The sequence below is a fragment of the Sander lucioperca genome, chromosome 14 (genome assembly GCF_008315115.2).
Source record: "Sander lucioperca isolate FBNREF2018 chromosome 14, SLUC_FBN_1.2, whole genome shotgun sequence".
Classification (NCBI taxonomy): domain Eukaryota; kingdom Metazoa; phylum Chordata; class Actinopteri; order Perciformes; family Percidae; genus Sander; species Sander lucioperca.
Genome location: NC_050186.1, coordinates 34,952,390 through 34,966,752, shown reverse-complemented (window position 1 = coordinate 34,966,752; position 14,363 = coordinate 34,952,390). Strand labels below are relative to the sequence as shown.

The 14,363-nt window shown below is 40.3% G+C and overlaps 1 protein-coding gene across 3 annotated transcripts in view; it reads right to left on the bottom strand.

Annotated features, from left to right (window-relative positions):
* Positions 1-14,363, bottom strand: part of slc25a25b (solute carrier family 25 member 25b) — a 45,393-nt gene that overhangs the window by 197 nt on the left and 30,833 nt on the right. For 2 of the 3 annotated variants that reach the window (XM_031287252.2, XM_031287253.2), the window contains 10 exons: positions 9,714-9,840; positions 8,903-8,990; positions 6,991-7,026; positions 6,512-6,623; positions 5,477-5,635; positions 4,115-4,267; positions 3,910-4,017; positions 1,985-2,152; positions 1,748-1,898; positions 1-720 (listed from right to left, as the gene is read on the bottom strand). The exon at positions 1-720 is cut by the window's left edge and continues 197 nt beyond it. In XM_031287252.2, the coding sequence (XP_031143112.1) occupies positions 536-720; positions 1,748-1,898; positions 1,985-2,152; positions 3,910-4,017; positions 4,115-4,267; positions 5,477-5,635; positions 6,512-6,623; positions 6,991-7,026; positions 8,903-8,990; positions 9,714-9,840 (1,287 nt within the window). In that variant the 3' untranslated portion in view covers positions 1-535. The remainder of the gene's footprint in view (positions 721-1,747; positions 1,899-1,984; positions 2,153-3,909; positions 4,018-4,114; positions 4,268-5,476; positions 5,636-6,511; positions 6,624-6,990; positions 7,027-8,902; positions 8,991-9,713; positions 9,841-14,363) is intronic. The other variant, XM_035991474.1, reaches the window with a different exon arrangement.

Below are 14,363 nucleotides of genomic sequence, written 5' to 3'. Positions count from 1 at the left end.
CTCAAGCCTAGTTAACCTACAGTATACAGCTACTGCATATTTTTCATTAAGCAGAGACTTTGTGGCTTTGTTTGGGCGGAGAGAGGGCAAGAGACAGCTTGAAAGCCAAAACAATATTAAAAAGAGTATGAACTGAGGTCAGAGTTTAACTGCCTTAGCAAAGCCCTTCAAGATTCATCTTTTACACAGACCAGCAGGACTACTGCCACATGGCAATATGAAATCAATGTACTGGTACCCCAGTAAACTACCTTAATTCATTCAATGTAAACTTTTGTCTTGTTGAAGCAATCCGGCATTGCTTAAATATATTTAAATAAGAGCAACGAACACAAATTGTTTCGGTCAAGCAGTTTTCTCCATCTTGAAAGTCTTCCTCAGTCTCTCTGCTTTTAAAGTTCTCATTCCTCTTCATTCACATTAATCCTTTAAACCCTGGGGCTTCTTAGAGCCCAACGCAGTAAATCTTCAGCTCAAAAGAAAAGCAAAAAAAAACAACATTTGGCCTCTTGATCTCCTCTGGGCGCATGCCTTCTCACTTTGACTGGACCCCCAGCGCAATCTTGAGGTACTCGTAGACCACGTAGCTGATGCTGACAGATGGAATGACCTTCATGAAGTTGGGTGCCAGGCCTCGGTAAAGTCCCGTGGGCCCCTCGGTCCTAATGATGTGTCTGAACAGGGCCGTCATGTTCATTTGAGGACCCCCTTCCAGTGTTGCTGAGGAAAACGGAGGAAGACAGGCTCATCCAACACTGCACCACACATAATGCTACTCCTATGTTGACTTCTGCAGTGCCAGACGCATGAATCTTAACGTATGAACAAGTCAATGAACATCATACACCATGCCTAATACAGATGCTCCAATCTGGATGTTGAAGTCACAATACAATCATTTCACCTAAGAACTCTATAAATACTTTAGACAGAGGTTGCTGCCGCCACCTCCATTGTTTCCAAAGGGCAGCAGAGGCAAGGATAGACAGGACACTCTTGTAGAGAGATCTCGCAGGGATATTTACCGCTGCAGTCTGAGTTTATGATGGAAGTAATGTGACCACAGCAACCAGAGAAACCACACTGAGGAAAATGACGCAGGTGTTCATTTTACTAGCCAAGTTCCCTGAACTATACATACACTTCAAACAAAGCAAACTTTATTTTTTACAAAGCTTGCAGAAACATCAGCTTAAAGTTTGATTATGTGGTCTTGGCCAATAAGCAATTTTATGATATTAGTTAGATTTGCAATATTAATGGTGTCAAATTACTGAAAATTCCCTCTATTTTAAAGATAGTTTTTTGGCATGTGATAAGACAGCTGAACTCATGAAAGGGGAGATAGATGGGGAAGGACATGCAGCATGTCGAGGAGTAAACCTCTATATAATCGGCACCTGCTCTACCAACTGAGCTATCCGGGCGCCCTTGGGAGGTGGGTGCTCTACCAGGTGAGCTACCCACATTCCTTCTATTTTAAGTTACAATCCATTGTGATACATAAGATTAGAGTACTGTAGGTGGAAGCACCTCCCTCTCTACCCCCCCCCATGCTGTTGTGTTACACGTCACGCCTCTTTAGCTTGCAGGATGCCAACTATGGGGCAGCATTATAATGCCGTTGTTTGGTTCAGTGTAAAGAAGCAAAGCTGGCGTAACTTTGGATGTTCTTTACAGCAGTAGTGCAGAATCTCTGTTTGTAAGAGGCTATAGACAGCAGCAGTAGAGTTCTGTAGTGACTGACCTTGTGCCTGCATTCGAGTCCTGACCAGGGCCAGTGGGTAGCTGGCCAGCTGGCCACACGTGCTGGAAGTGGTGCCACAAGCCAGGAGGACAAACACTCCCGGATTAGCGCTGTCTGTGGCAAAGCACTGCAGCCAGTAATTCTTCAGAGTCTGACAAAAAAAGAGGAGAGCAAATGTGTCAGATAAAATAATAAAAAAAATATTTAAGAAGTTAGCCCATGAAAACAACCACACACCTCATAGACAGCCAGATCGATGCCAGCATAGGGGATGATGCCCAGCATGTTGGGGACATAGCCCTTGTAGAAAGCAGCCACACCCTCCTTCTGAAAGATACGTTTGGCACAATCCACGATGCCCGAGTACTGGCCTGTCCTCCCCAGGGCTAATCGTGTCTTTAAGACCTGAGAGGACAGACCTTGACTTTTAATGAAACCTCTCACTTAAAAACACCAGTACTCCTCATTTTACCCATCTAGACTCACACCTTCACTTGCTCATCGACACATGCATAGACCACAATCCCCCACTCGTTCACCTTTTCACACACACACACACACACACACACACACACACACAGCCCCCATTTCCATACACAATTATCAATACACAGAAATCATGACAATTTTTGTCAAAGTTCCATGACATTAGCCTGTAACAGTTTACGTACATATAGACAAGTCCCCCTCGGCCCCTCCCCAACAGTACACAGGGCCCCTGATGTGATGTCAGGCCTTCCGACAGATAAAAGAAACCACCACTTTGTTGTCCAAGAGTTTTAGAAAATCTTTCATTTTTTAAAAGGTTATTTTTGGGCCATTTTAGGCCTTTATTTTTGACAGGACAGCTGAAGACATGAAAGGGGGAATGACATGCAGCAAAGGAATGCAGCTCGGAATTAAACCTGCGTCTGCGCTCTGGTTTATTGACATTTCTTTAAACCAATCACAATTGCCTGGGGCGGCGCCATATGGAGCAACGGCACCTCTGCAAAATAGTCTCAGGAAGGAACTTCTTTTGGTGGAACGTGTACGTTCAAAAGTTGTTTTAGTCGTGCAACAGAAAACTCAGATTGGACAGATAGTCTAGCTAGCTGTCTGGATTTACCCTGCAGAGATCTGAGGAGCAGTTAACCATAGTCCTCAGAAATCAGCAGGAGTTTAGATCGCCAACACAAAGAAAGAGGAAGTTAACGGACATCCGGCCGAAATGAAAGACATCTGGCGGAATTTCCGGCGGCACTTAAACTATCCCGGAAGTGGAATGTCGTGGATGTAGACTAGGATTGAGCCTTTGTACATGGGCCGCATGCTCAACCAGGTGAGCTACCGGGGTGCCCTAAAAAAACTTTCATACTTGAACCAACATAGACTAATATACAGTTTACAAACACTTGTAAAGAACATGCATGTCATGGCAGTCTTGAGTATTTTTTTGTGATGAATGATTGGAGCACATACTTTATCACAAAAAACATTCATGAATTGTGGTTCATGTATTATGGGTCCTCTGAAAATGTGACCAAATCTACTGGGTCATAAATGGTCAAGTGAGAAACGAAATGAATGGTCAAGGATGGTCAAGAGTCAACCAAGATATCACCAATAAGCAGGTCTGTGGTGAAATAGAAACTGCTGGAACACGGGTGTCAGGGTCCAAAGTCAAACATGTTTTACATCCCCACAGGCTGCCAGAATTCATCAATGTTTTTGTGACAAAGACATATCAGTGCTCCAATCATTCCATCACAGAAAAGTAAGAGTTGTAGAAATGATTGGAAACTCAAGACTGCCAAGTGTCTTTACAAGTTTATGTAAACCTTTGACCACAACTGTATACTATATGTCATGCTTTTTATTAAAATACGTTGTGGTATGATCGTCATTTACATAAACTACTTGCTCAAACTTTGTGCATAACTGAAGGTCTGGGAGTCTGATGTGAAGATCTGATTTCTTCCAGATAAGAGGTCACAGTATAGTTTCACATGATGCATTCAAGGCTAAAAGTTTAAATGGGCAGTCAGTCACAAGACAAAAAGAATCCACCCCGATATTTCTGCATTCCAACATACTGAGTTATGAGTTGCTACATAACATTTACAGAATAAATACAATCCTTAATTTTTTTTTTATTCTGTCTGTGCTCATTGATCTCTCACCTCCATGGGATAGATGCTGCTCTGAGCACTTGCTCCAGCCAGAGAGCCTGCCACCAGTCTCTCTGTGATGCCCAACGTCTCTTGGTTACTTCCAATTAATCGTTTAATCTGACAGAAAGGACATGTTTTGTCATGCAACAACACAACAAACAAATGTGAAATAAAATAAACTGCTTATTGGAGTCAGAGCTGTATTGCTGCATACCTGTTCGTAGGCCATGAACTTAATAGCTGACTCCGGGGCTATTTTGATGACATTGATGCCGTTACCCCGCCACAGTGACCTCACACCACCCTCTCGGATCATCTGGACAAAGCCACCAGTCATATGCATGCTGTTGCTCTTGGAAGAGTGAACCTAGGGAGGCCAGGAACAGGACACATCGTCAGCATCTATTCACACTGTGATGTAGGGCTGCAACTAACGATTATTTTCATAGTCGATTAATCTGTTGATTTTTTTCTCGATTAAGCGATAAGTTGTTTGGTCTCTAAAATGTCAGAAAATGGTGAAAAATGTGGATCGGTGTTTCCCAAAAGCCCAAGCTGACATCCTCAAATATCTCGTTTTGTCCACAACTCAAAGATATTCAGTTTACTGTCACAGAGGAGAGAAGAAACTAGAAAATATTCATATTTAAGAAGCTGGAATCAAAAGATTTTTTACTTTTGTCTTAACAAATTAATTTAAGAGTTGATAACTAATCGATTAATCGTTGCAGCTCTACTGTGATGCATACCTGTCAACACTCCCGATTTACGTGGGAGTCAACCCACTTTTAACCCTTTTTCCTGCACTGCTACCGATTAGTAATTTTTCCCGCTAATCTCCAGATTTCATAGTAATATGACTCAAATGGGTGCTTCACAGTTTCTGTTATATGGCCAGACGGTAGGATATGTTGTGGTACAACCTGGCAACCCAAATAACCCTGCCTGACGTGCCGTGCGTCACTCGCCACGTTCAAGCTTACGAGTCAGTGAACTGAACTGAGTATGGATGAAACAGCTCCTAAAAAGAAGATGTATGCGTAAAACTTTCTGTCCACTTGGTGCAAGACCTTCCCGTTTGTAGCTGCTAGCCTCAACAAACACCATGCGTTTTGCAAAGTATGTCGGGCAGACTTTAGCATAGAACATAGAAAAATTACGTTAGCAAACATGCTAATTATAGCAAACAAACAGGCTGTGGAGGCACAGCGGGGAACTGCTAACATCGGCTCCTTCCTCGTGAGAGGTGTGTCGGAGGCTGATAACGTCACGAAGGCAGACACAGTACATTTTAGTACATTTAGGATTGCTATGGATTTAAAGCTCTTTTAAAGTCATTTAGTTTACATCGTTGTATTTATTGTATGAATTAGTGGTGTAGGGTTGTATGGGTGGGGATGTTGCAAGTATGCCATTCCAACTGATTACCCCATAAAATCTCCCTCTTTTTTACAGCCCAATCTTGGCAGGTAAGGTGATGACCACTAATTAATGTCCCTTTGTTCAGTTTATATATAATGAAAATATTCGTCTCTGAGAGTACTCCCTAATTCATCAGCTGTGTGTTGTGCCTTACCTGCATGAGTACTTTGAGCCTGTCCAGTGGTGCTGTGCAGGTTCGGGACACAGCACCAGCTCCCCCTCCAGCCACTAGGTGTCGCCACCACATTCCTGTTTTCTTCTCTTCTGCCGTGAACTCATCAGGCACCAACAAACTCTCCCCAACATCTAAGATCTGAGGAGGAAGCAGAGTTTCAGCCTTTTACTGTCTATGGTTTCAGCCACTAAGATCTGAGGAGGAAGCAGAGTTTCAGCCTTTTACTGTCTATGGTTTCAGCCACTAATTCTCAGTAAACAGTTGTTTTAATGGAACTAGTGCCAGGGGATTACCAAATCAGGTTACAACACAAATCATAAGTGCCAGAGTTTAGGTGTGATACAGGGAAAAAGTGCTGTATGAATATTAGTACTATTTAAATATTTACCAGTAATTTTAATAATACACATAGTTACAAACTACTCAAATGGCTTTCTATATGCTTTTACAGAAAGTAAATGACATTATATATTATACTCACTACTAGATACCAAAGCATTCAGTTTTTACAAGAATATTTTCTTAACATACACTTTATCTTGTTACTGTATATCACAAAACCATCTCATTACTACACAAACCCAACACATGTTGGTAAATTATACTTTCATCATTATAACACGATAAGTTGTATGTTTCCATATGGTGAAAAAGATCCATCATCTGCCCTTTCTAAGCTAAACATTGCCAGTTCCTGCGGTCACTTTGCGACTGAACGAAGGAGGACCTTGGGATGGATGCGGATTTTGCCTTTAATTTAAGCTGAAAAAATACGATCCAACATACATTCTAACTAATGCAACTAGCATCTATAATTGCATGTCTAATTATGTGTCTTTGGTATTTTCATCATTTCAAACGTAACATTCTGGCAACCACGTTGAATGTTTCTTCGTCATCTACTTTCACATTGCCCCAACAAATACATTTGAGCAGGAAAGATGAGATTTTGACTTAGGGTCTGCTCTTAATGTTTCTTGCCCTTGCTTTGAAGCAGAGAGGAAGAGTGCGTACCGTGGAGTGTTTCCAGTAGAGGATGATCTCAGGAATGTTGTCTGCTGGATGAAGGAGATGGTAATCCCGCCACTCATTCCAGTCAATTGTCATTGTGCCATTTTTATCCATACTGGGGATTTAAAATACAACAGTTGATCCAGTTAGGAATGTGACAGTTTAAGACAGTAGAAAGAACAAGTTATCTGCTTGCATGCACTGTTACTTCTCAACAATGGCAACACTTGTTCTCATGGCTTCCTTTATGAGTTCAAGTGCATTCTGTTGTGGTAGGATGCTTCACTTGATCACTCACCCAACTGCTTCACCATATTATCACAGCATTTCTTTGTTTTGCCATTGTGATATTTGTTGCATTTTCCATATGAAATCACTGTATAGAATGGCAGCTGGTAACTGAATTACACAGACTAGACAGACTGCAGTGGTGATCAGGGTAGCACTGGCTGAGCAAGCAGACTATAGAATCTACTACTTACTACAAGATAGGGGCCCAGATATGACCCCTCCTGACTCTGTGATCAGCCAGAGAGAAGAACAGACAGACAGACAGACAGACAGGAGGTTAGAGGAACTAGACAAGGATCACACCAAGCCAAAACTACATGAGCCAGTTTCTGCTGATAAATAGAACAAAAAAGTTCATATGAGACTAAAGCCCTTTTCAGACATGGAACGTGTAACACTGCTTCATGGATCTGTCGATCTTCTTTGTCATTCAGACACAGGTGGCCATGATGTAAATGTTTCTTCCTTTTTATGCAAACAGGACAGAACAGTTAGGGAAAGAGCCATAATGCTTGCACCATATTTGGCACCTGGTGTGTGAAAGGGTGTGGTGCTGCTGTTGCTGCTGGAGAACAGCGCTGAGTTGAAAAGCAATGGATTAAGGAAGAAGGAGCAGTGTTCTCTGTTCTGTCAATCACTGTATCAGTGATGGATTTTGAAACTTGCTCCACACGGTGAAGGGAAAAACTAATCTGACATGAGAAGGATCTCCTCAACAATGTAAAAGTGTGTTCTGGTTTATCCAAAGGATTTCATTTTCTTTTTGCAAAGAATAGTTAAGTGATACACTTACTACAGTTCTTTTAAAAAGGTATAGCGTGACATGCATGTAATCTCTGTGTGTATTTAACCTTGTGCTGCTGCAGCCTTTACATTAATTTGAAAGAAAAGAGTGCCACTTTAACTTTATAAAAGATACTAGTAACTTTAAGCTCCTGCATTCAGAACCTACACATATGAAAAACATTGAATATGGTCCTATTATAACCCATTGTACACTGAATTAACTTACAGAAGGCCCCCAAAGTACAACTTAACCGTATACTACTGGCTTAGTGTGTACTTTTATAGATTTTACTCACAAAATATAACAAAATATTATCCATTAAACTATCATATTAGAGTTGAACAGCCGTTAAGTAAATTTAAGTACATTGCACTGATAATGCATCTCTTTCACTCTTCACTTTAAGTAAACATTTGAATGCAGGACTTGTTTTTCTTTAGATTGTGAGATATTGCGTTATTTGTGGGAGGGTTATGTTTGGATAATGTGTATATTTATGTTTAGTTGATATTTATGTATTGTACCTTTAGAAGTTCAACATGCCAGAATGTTGGGTTTATTGTTAGTTATGTGTCTGAATAATCCCATGAGGGATAGATCATGTAAATGACCAGACACAAAAATAAAAATTCATTCATTCATTTACTGTGCAGTATTAATAGTTTTACTATTAATAGTTTTGTGTACTTCTTCTACCACTGCCAATACCAATCTTTCTAGTTAGAGAAAAGAGGAAAAGTAAAGCAAGACACTATTTGTCTGGAGTCCCCAAATCACTTAATCCACCCCTGAAAAACACACCCAAAACATGGCTACTCGCTGTCAGAAACACACTTGAAAGTGAAATACATTCAGCGGAGGTATCCATTTCCAAATACGCCCATTAGTCGCCGGTAGGCCGCTGCGGACGACCTGCTTGACTCAGTCAGCAGAGCCGTGAAGCCCCACCCCGCTGCTGCACAGCTGTTTGCTCGTTTATTTACAGTTTACTAATATTGAACCGGGTTGTGTGTCCAAATTGCACTAAATTACGCCATTAGGTCCCCAGCCATACACCCACCAAGCGTGATGCAGATCGGATGAACGGTTCTCGAGATATGCTCAGGACACACACAGACAGAGATTCCTTGTCTCTCAACTGTTGTCTGTAGTTGTTTAGCTTCTTTGAATCAGATCACACGTGTAAAAATCTGACATATACTATGCAATAAAAAGGAGGAAGACATCACAGATAAACACACACTCACAAACAGCAACTGAATATATTTGTGAATCTATTAAGTGCATTAGAGACTGGATCACAGAATTACTTTCACCTTTTGAGAATCTTCTCAGCCTGTTCCTCGGAGATGTTCACTCCCAGGTCACGCAGAGACTGCATGATTTCTTGCGAGTCGATCCGGCCTACTCCACAGAAATAAATGTGTTATTTATTAATTATGAACTCCACTAATTTTACACATTTAGGTCAGTTTACTAGTCGCAATGAGAAATACTTAACCTCTAAAAACAGATGTATCGTTTGAACCTCTCCCCTCTGGCAGGCACAAAAACAGTTTCTTCCCCTCTGCAGTCAGCCTCATTAACACGACCCCAGACCCCATAGACACTACACTTTGCATTAAGGTCCATCCTGGACTATACACCTGCCCATTGCACGTACTATATATTTTTGCACATTCTGCACTCAATCCATTCAGCCTCTTTTTTCTTATGTCAAACAGCTATTTTGTATATATATTCGTTTCTGTATTTACTGTTTATTTCTTATTAATGTTCACGTTTGTTTGTTTATGTATGCACCAACTAGTGTTACTTACTTGGCAATAAACCCTTTTCTGATTCTGATAATGTCTTCCCAGTCTCTGGAGTAGCTTTGTGAAGTCTAAAAAATGAACCCTGATGATGTCATCAGGGTTATCTCCGCTTGAGCCTAAAGTCTAGAGATTAATAACAGAAAGCCGGCATTACAAACCGGGGCCGCGGAGTATAAAAAGGTGTGGGCATTTAGTGGGCAGGGATGGTCTTATGAAAAGATTCTACGAGTTGCATTATGGGAATTAAGTTTTTTGCAAGTTTTATGCAATACTAAATCGCTAGATGTAGAATTGTACCAAGATTTCTTACCATCGTTCTTCTTGTCCAGACTCTTGAAGACCAGCCGGAGTTTTTTCTCGTGGTCTCTGAGATAATGAACAAACTCCTCAAAGTCTAACTGTCCATCCAGGTCTTTGTCTCCTGCTTTCACTATTTTCTGTAAGGAGAGAAGAGACAGGAGAAACCTTTGAGGGACAGCTAATTTTTGTATTTAAACGTTTCAGTAAGATGCATCACTGTAGCTTTTTATACAGCAACATTACCTGTAAAGGATATTAGAGATGGTAGTATAACCTCTTAAGAAAAGCTTGAAATTCTATGCTTTTTGGTCTAAACGTCATACCCAAATTAAAAGTGGTACAGCTCCCATATACTTTGACACTCTGGGGTGTGCCTGATATCATTGGAAAAGTAACACTGTCAAGTTTTTGTTACAAGTGTCAGGGTGATGCTAGGCCTTACTGACACAGAGTTACAGAGGCTAGAATGGAGGTTTTTTATTTCCGTCCAAGTCATACATCTGTAAAATGATTAAAATACACTGCTGTAAACACATCTGGTGAGATACAGACAACACAAGGCCATAGCCACATCACAGCTTACTACAGAAAAAACAGAAGACAAAAGACTCAAAAATGGATTTTATCTTTTTCTACAGATATGTCTGTCCGTTTTTCTTATTTCCATTTGAAAAGTGCAAAGAAAAAAGCCAAAAAAGTACTAAATACAACACTTCTCAAATAGACAAACACACCTACATCAATCACACAAACTTGAAATAACTATTTACATAAATATATAGAAATAAGTAATTATAAATTGGTCAGGGTGTGATATGCATTATAAGAGGCCCTGTTTTTGCTTTGCTACAGCCATCACAGGGTTAAAATTTCAGTGTAAAGTTTGGTGTCTATTGACTCGTCTCCTTATTGGCTATAAAGATATGAGGGTCTCGTAACATGGAAATCTAACTGGTCCGAGCAAATGTCGATCAACTTCACGTGGGTCTGACAACGCGTCAGAGGGATCATCGGCTTCCCATAGGGCTATCACAGGCTACACTGAACACTGAACATATTGTATGAACAAGGTATCTTTGGAATCCTTAGACCTCAGAGAATACAGAACACATTGAGCATGTAGAAGCCTCGGGTGAGAAGCGAGCCGCAATACAAGTCCGGAAATTAAAGTGTTTAGCGTTTTTCCGTTGAAATTCGGCCAGAAACTTCAAGATTGTGAGGCGAACAGCTCGTTTTGGATAAAATGGCTTGGATATTCCATTTCCTTGGATTGTTGGCGAGGTATGAAAAAAAAGTTTTTGGGAAAAAAATCACCGCTGTGGATAAAGGGACAAGGAAAAAGGTATGGATGCACTCTCGACTCTGTATTTCTTTATTTTCTTTAACTTTATAACAGTTGTATAACTGCTATAAATCATCTTATTCTTTGTGTGTGGGCTTAACTGAATCATGAGAGGCTAAGCTTTCAATTGTTGTGTCGCATGACTGTATATTTTGAAGATTTAATGCTTTAAAGTTATAAAAACGTTTGAGTGGCGGTAACAGTGACGCCACAGCGACAAAGTGTGCCGTCCACGGTACAGTGATCCTTGAGAGGATAAGAGATATTTTGCTGTTTCAAATCCAGCGTTTGGCTTCCCTCCATAGCGAGGTCTGCTGAGATCCACCGAGATCCGCCGGATGACGTGGAAAGCGTTGTTTCGCATTATCCACCAGATTTCAGCAGACCTCTGCAGAGAGCGGCACCACGGAGAGAAGGAAAACAGCATTCATCTGCACACAATGCCCACACTAGGATGACGCAGAGCTGATTTAAAAATCGACAAAGTATCCCTTTAACTTGAATTAATTCACTGCTGTTATCAAAGAAAGCCATATAGCTTTGTGGACAGAATAATGTGACAAACAGTAGGTCAGAGTGTAGACGCTTCCACCATCTCCTGCCATCTGTGCACTGTTGACTCAGCCTGCAGTTTAGACCACTTTACAGCCATCACACATATCAGGTTATTAGTAATCTTACACAGCTCACGGCGCTTTCGGCCAATATAGCCTGCCAAGCCAAATGGAAAGATTTCTACAAGGAATTAGAGTTCGCTGGAGCATGAATATACACTTACCGGCAGGAAATTGCTACCTATAGGAAGGAACAGCTGGGTGTGCAGGCTAGAGAGAACATCTACATGTTTGTCTCTCACAGAATGCACCTGAGCAATACATTGCCAAATGATTTGCTCTTGCTAGCTAGGAGGCAAAACTGACTGAGCATGCAAAAAAAAAAAAAAAAAAAATCAACCATGCACCACTGGATGCAGACCAGTCCATGGGCCACTGTTTGATGAATATTACACTACAAACTACCTAAAGGATTATAGCAGCAGTTTTGCATACTTTAGCCCTATACATCTGCTTTGTATACATGTTATATGTTATGTTATAGCACTGTAATGCAACTGCAATAGTGGAACTGTGCTACCTCATGGTCGCAGACAAGTCCATATGTGACTGTTAGAGAGACTCTACAATCGTGCATTGAAAATATTGGGCAAAAGGCCAACCAGATCACATCATTGTCACGTCTGAACATGTTAAGATTTAATAACTACATTGCATGTAGGTGTCTTATATGTTTATGAGCTTTATGTATTTTAATTGTGTCAATGTTTAATGTTATTTTAATTACTGGTTAAAAGCCCTTCTTTAAAAATGATCTAATACTTTAGAACAGGAACCTTTATTACGCCAAGGACCCCTTAGCTAAAAAAAGAGAAGGAGCAGGGACCCCTTACTATATATGTTGTATAAAATAGAGTTGGATATTAAACTGGGCCTACAATAACGTTTAGGGCAGCCTAAAGCCGATACACATACCATTTTATTGTGCATACAATACTAAGCTTTTAAAATAAATATTGTTGACATCTTTATGTAGTTATACATCATGTTTTAATGTTAAAATGTGGTACAGTGAATCCTTAAACTGTATCTGTGGATGGCAACCTTAGCTATAAGCCAGGAAGCCTATCATAAATGTTGTATACATTAAAAAAGATTTATCTTTACTAATAATGTTGTATTTATATTAATGTATATATATTTTTTTATACTATCAAACAATAATTTGGCGGCCCCCCTGCAGCAACTCTGAGGACCCCCTAGGGGTCCTGGCCCCCCGTTGAAGATCTCTGCTTTAGAATGCAGCAGCTAGAGTCCTTACACATACACGTAAATTTGAGGTAAGAAAAACTCAGTTACTGTGGTCCTGCTCTCTGAAACAAGCTGCCTGATGACCTGAGATCCATCACAACTGTGTCCGCATTCAAAGCTAAACTCAAAACCTTCTTATTTTTTCAGGCATTTGATTAATTACAGTGTGTGCGTGGGTGTGTATATGTGTAGGTATGTGTGTATGTGTGTGTGTGTGTGTGTGTGTGTGTGTGTGTGTGGGGGGGATTAACTTGTATGTTTGTTTTTATGAACTGTCTTGTGTTGATGCTTATACTGTATACTTATTTATGTTTATGCTTTGTTCTAATGTTTATGCTGTTTTTAATGTAAAGCACTTTGGGTTTGGGCTTTTGTGTAATGAAAGGTGCTATATAAATAAAATTGCCATTGCTATTTAAAAGTTGCAATACCACAATGTAAATACACTCTTAAAAGTAAAAGTCCTGCATTCAAAGTGTTACTTGAGTAAAAGTGCATACTGTATTAGCAGCAACTTTTATTTTGAGTATCAAAGCTAAAACTACTCATTATGCAGCCAACAACAAGGCCATGTTCGATAGCGTGAGCTGAAAGGGACGCTGCAGAGAGATCTGCATGGTGGCCACCTACTAGGGATATTTGGTGGCCATAGAGAAACTTTTTGTGGCAACAGGCCATGCCTAATGTCGAACCCTGTGAAATCTCTCACAGGTATACACTTCAAAAATACACAAATCACTTCTCAGAGTGTGAAAATTCAGTACATTAAAAAAAGAGTGACCTTCAAGGCAGAGTAGTAGTTAACGAAGCAGCTGGCCTTTGTTTGCCTTATAGTCAATCGCTTACTCAGTCCTTGCACCACACAAAATGCAAAACAGCGCTACTGATCACTGCAATTCCCAATTGAATGATGCACACTTGTCTGTGAGAGGTTCTTTCTTATTCTTATTTCTGTTAATAAAAAAATAATCTATTATGTGCTGATAGATGTACCAAGTGCCACTGTAACTATTCATCTTGGGGAAAATATAAGCGGTAACTAAACTTATACTTTTAGCATTTTAAAACGTTCCAGTTGAAAATATAGTTTTACTTTTCTTAGATGTGGCAATGCAATGACCAGCAATGAACACAGGGTGGAGCGCTCCTATACTACTAAACAGCGCCCTTTAAATAGAGAGTTTGGCCAACTCAAATCATGGGCACCATATTGGATACCATCGTCAGATGACTCTACAGTGTAACCCTATGGGACGAATATGCTATCTTGAAATAAATCGCTTATTTCCACCATAAACAGGCATATACATGTTATTATCAATGTTTGTCAATATGTAAACGGCCCTTACGGAAATATTCCAGTGTATATTTACCTTCTACATCGTAAATGGGCCTATACAAAAATGCCCATTGTAGTGAGTGACCACGTCGCTTAATAAGTCTCTGAGCAGTG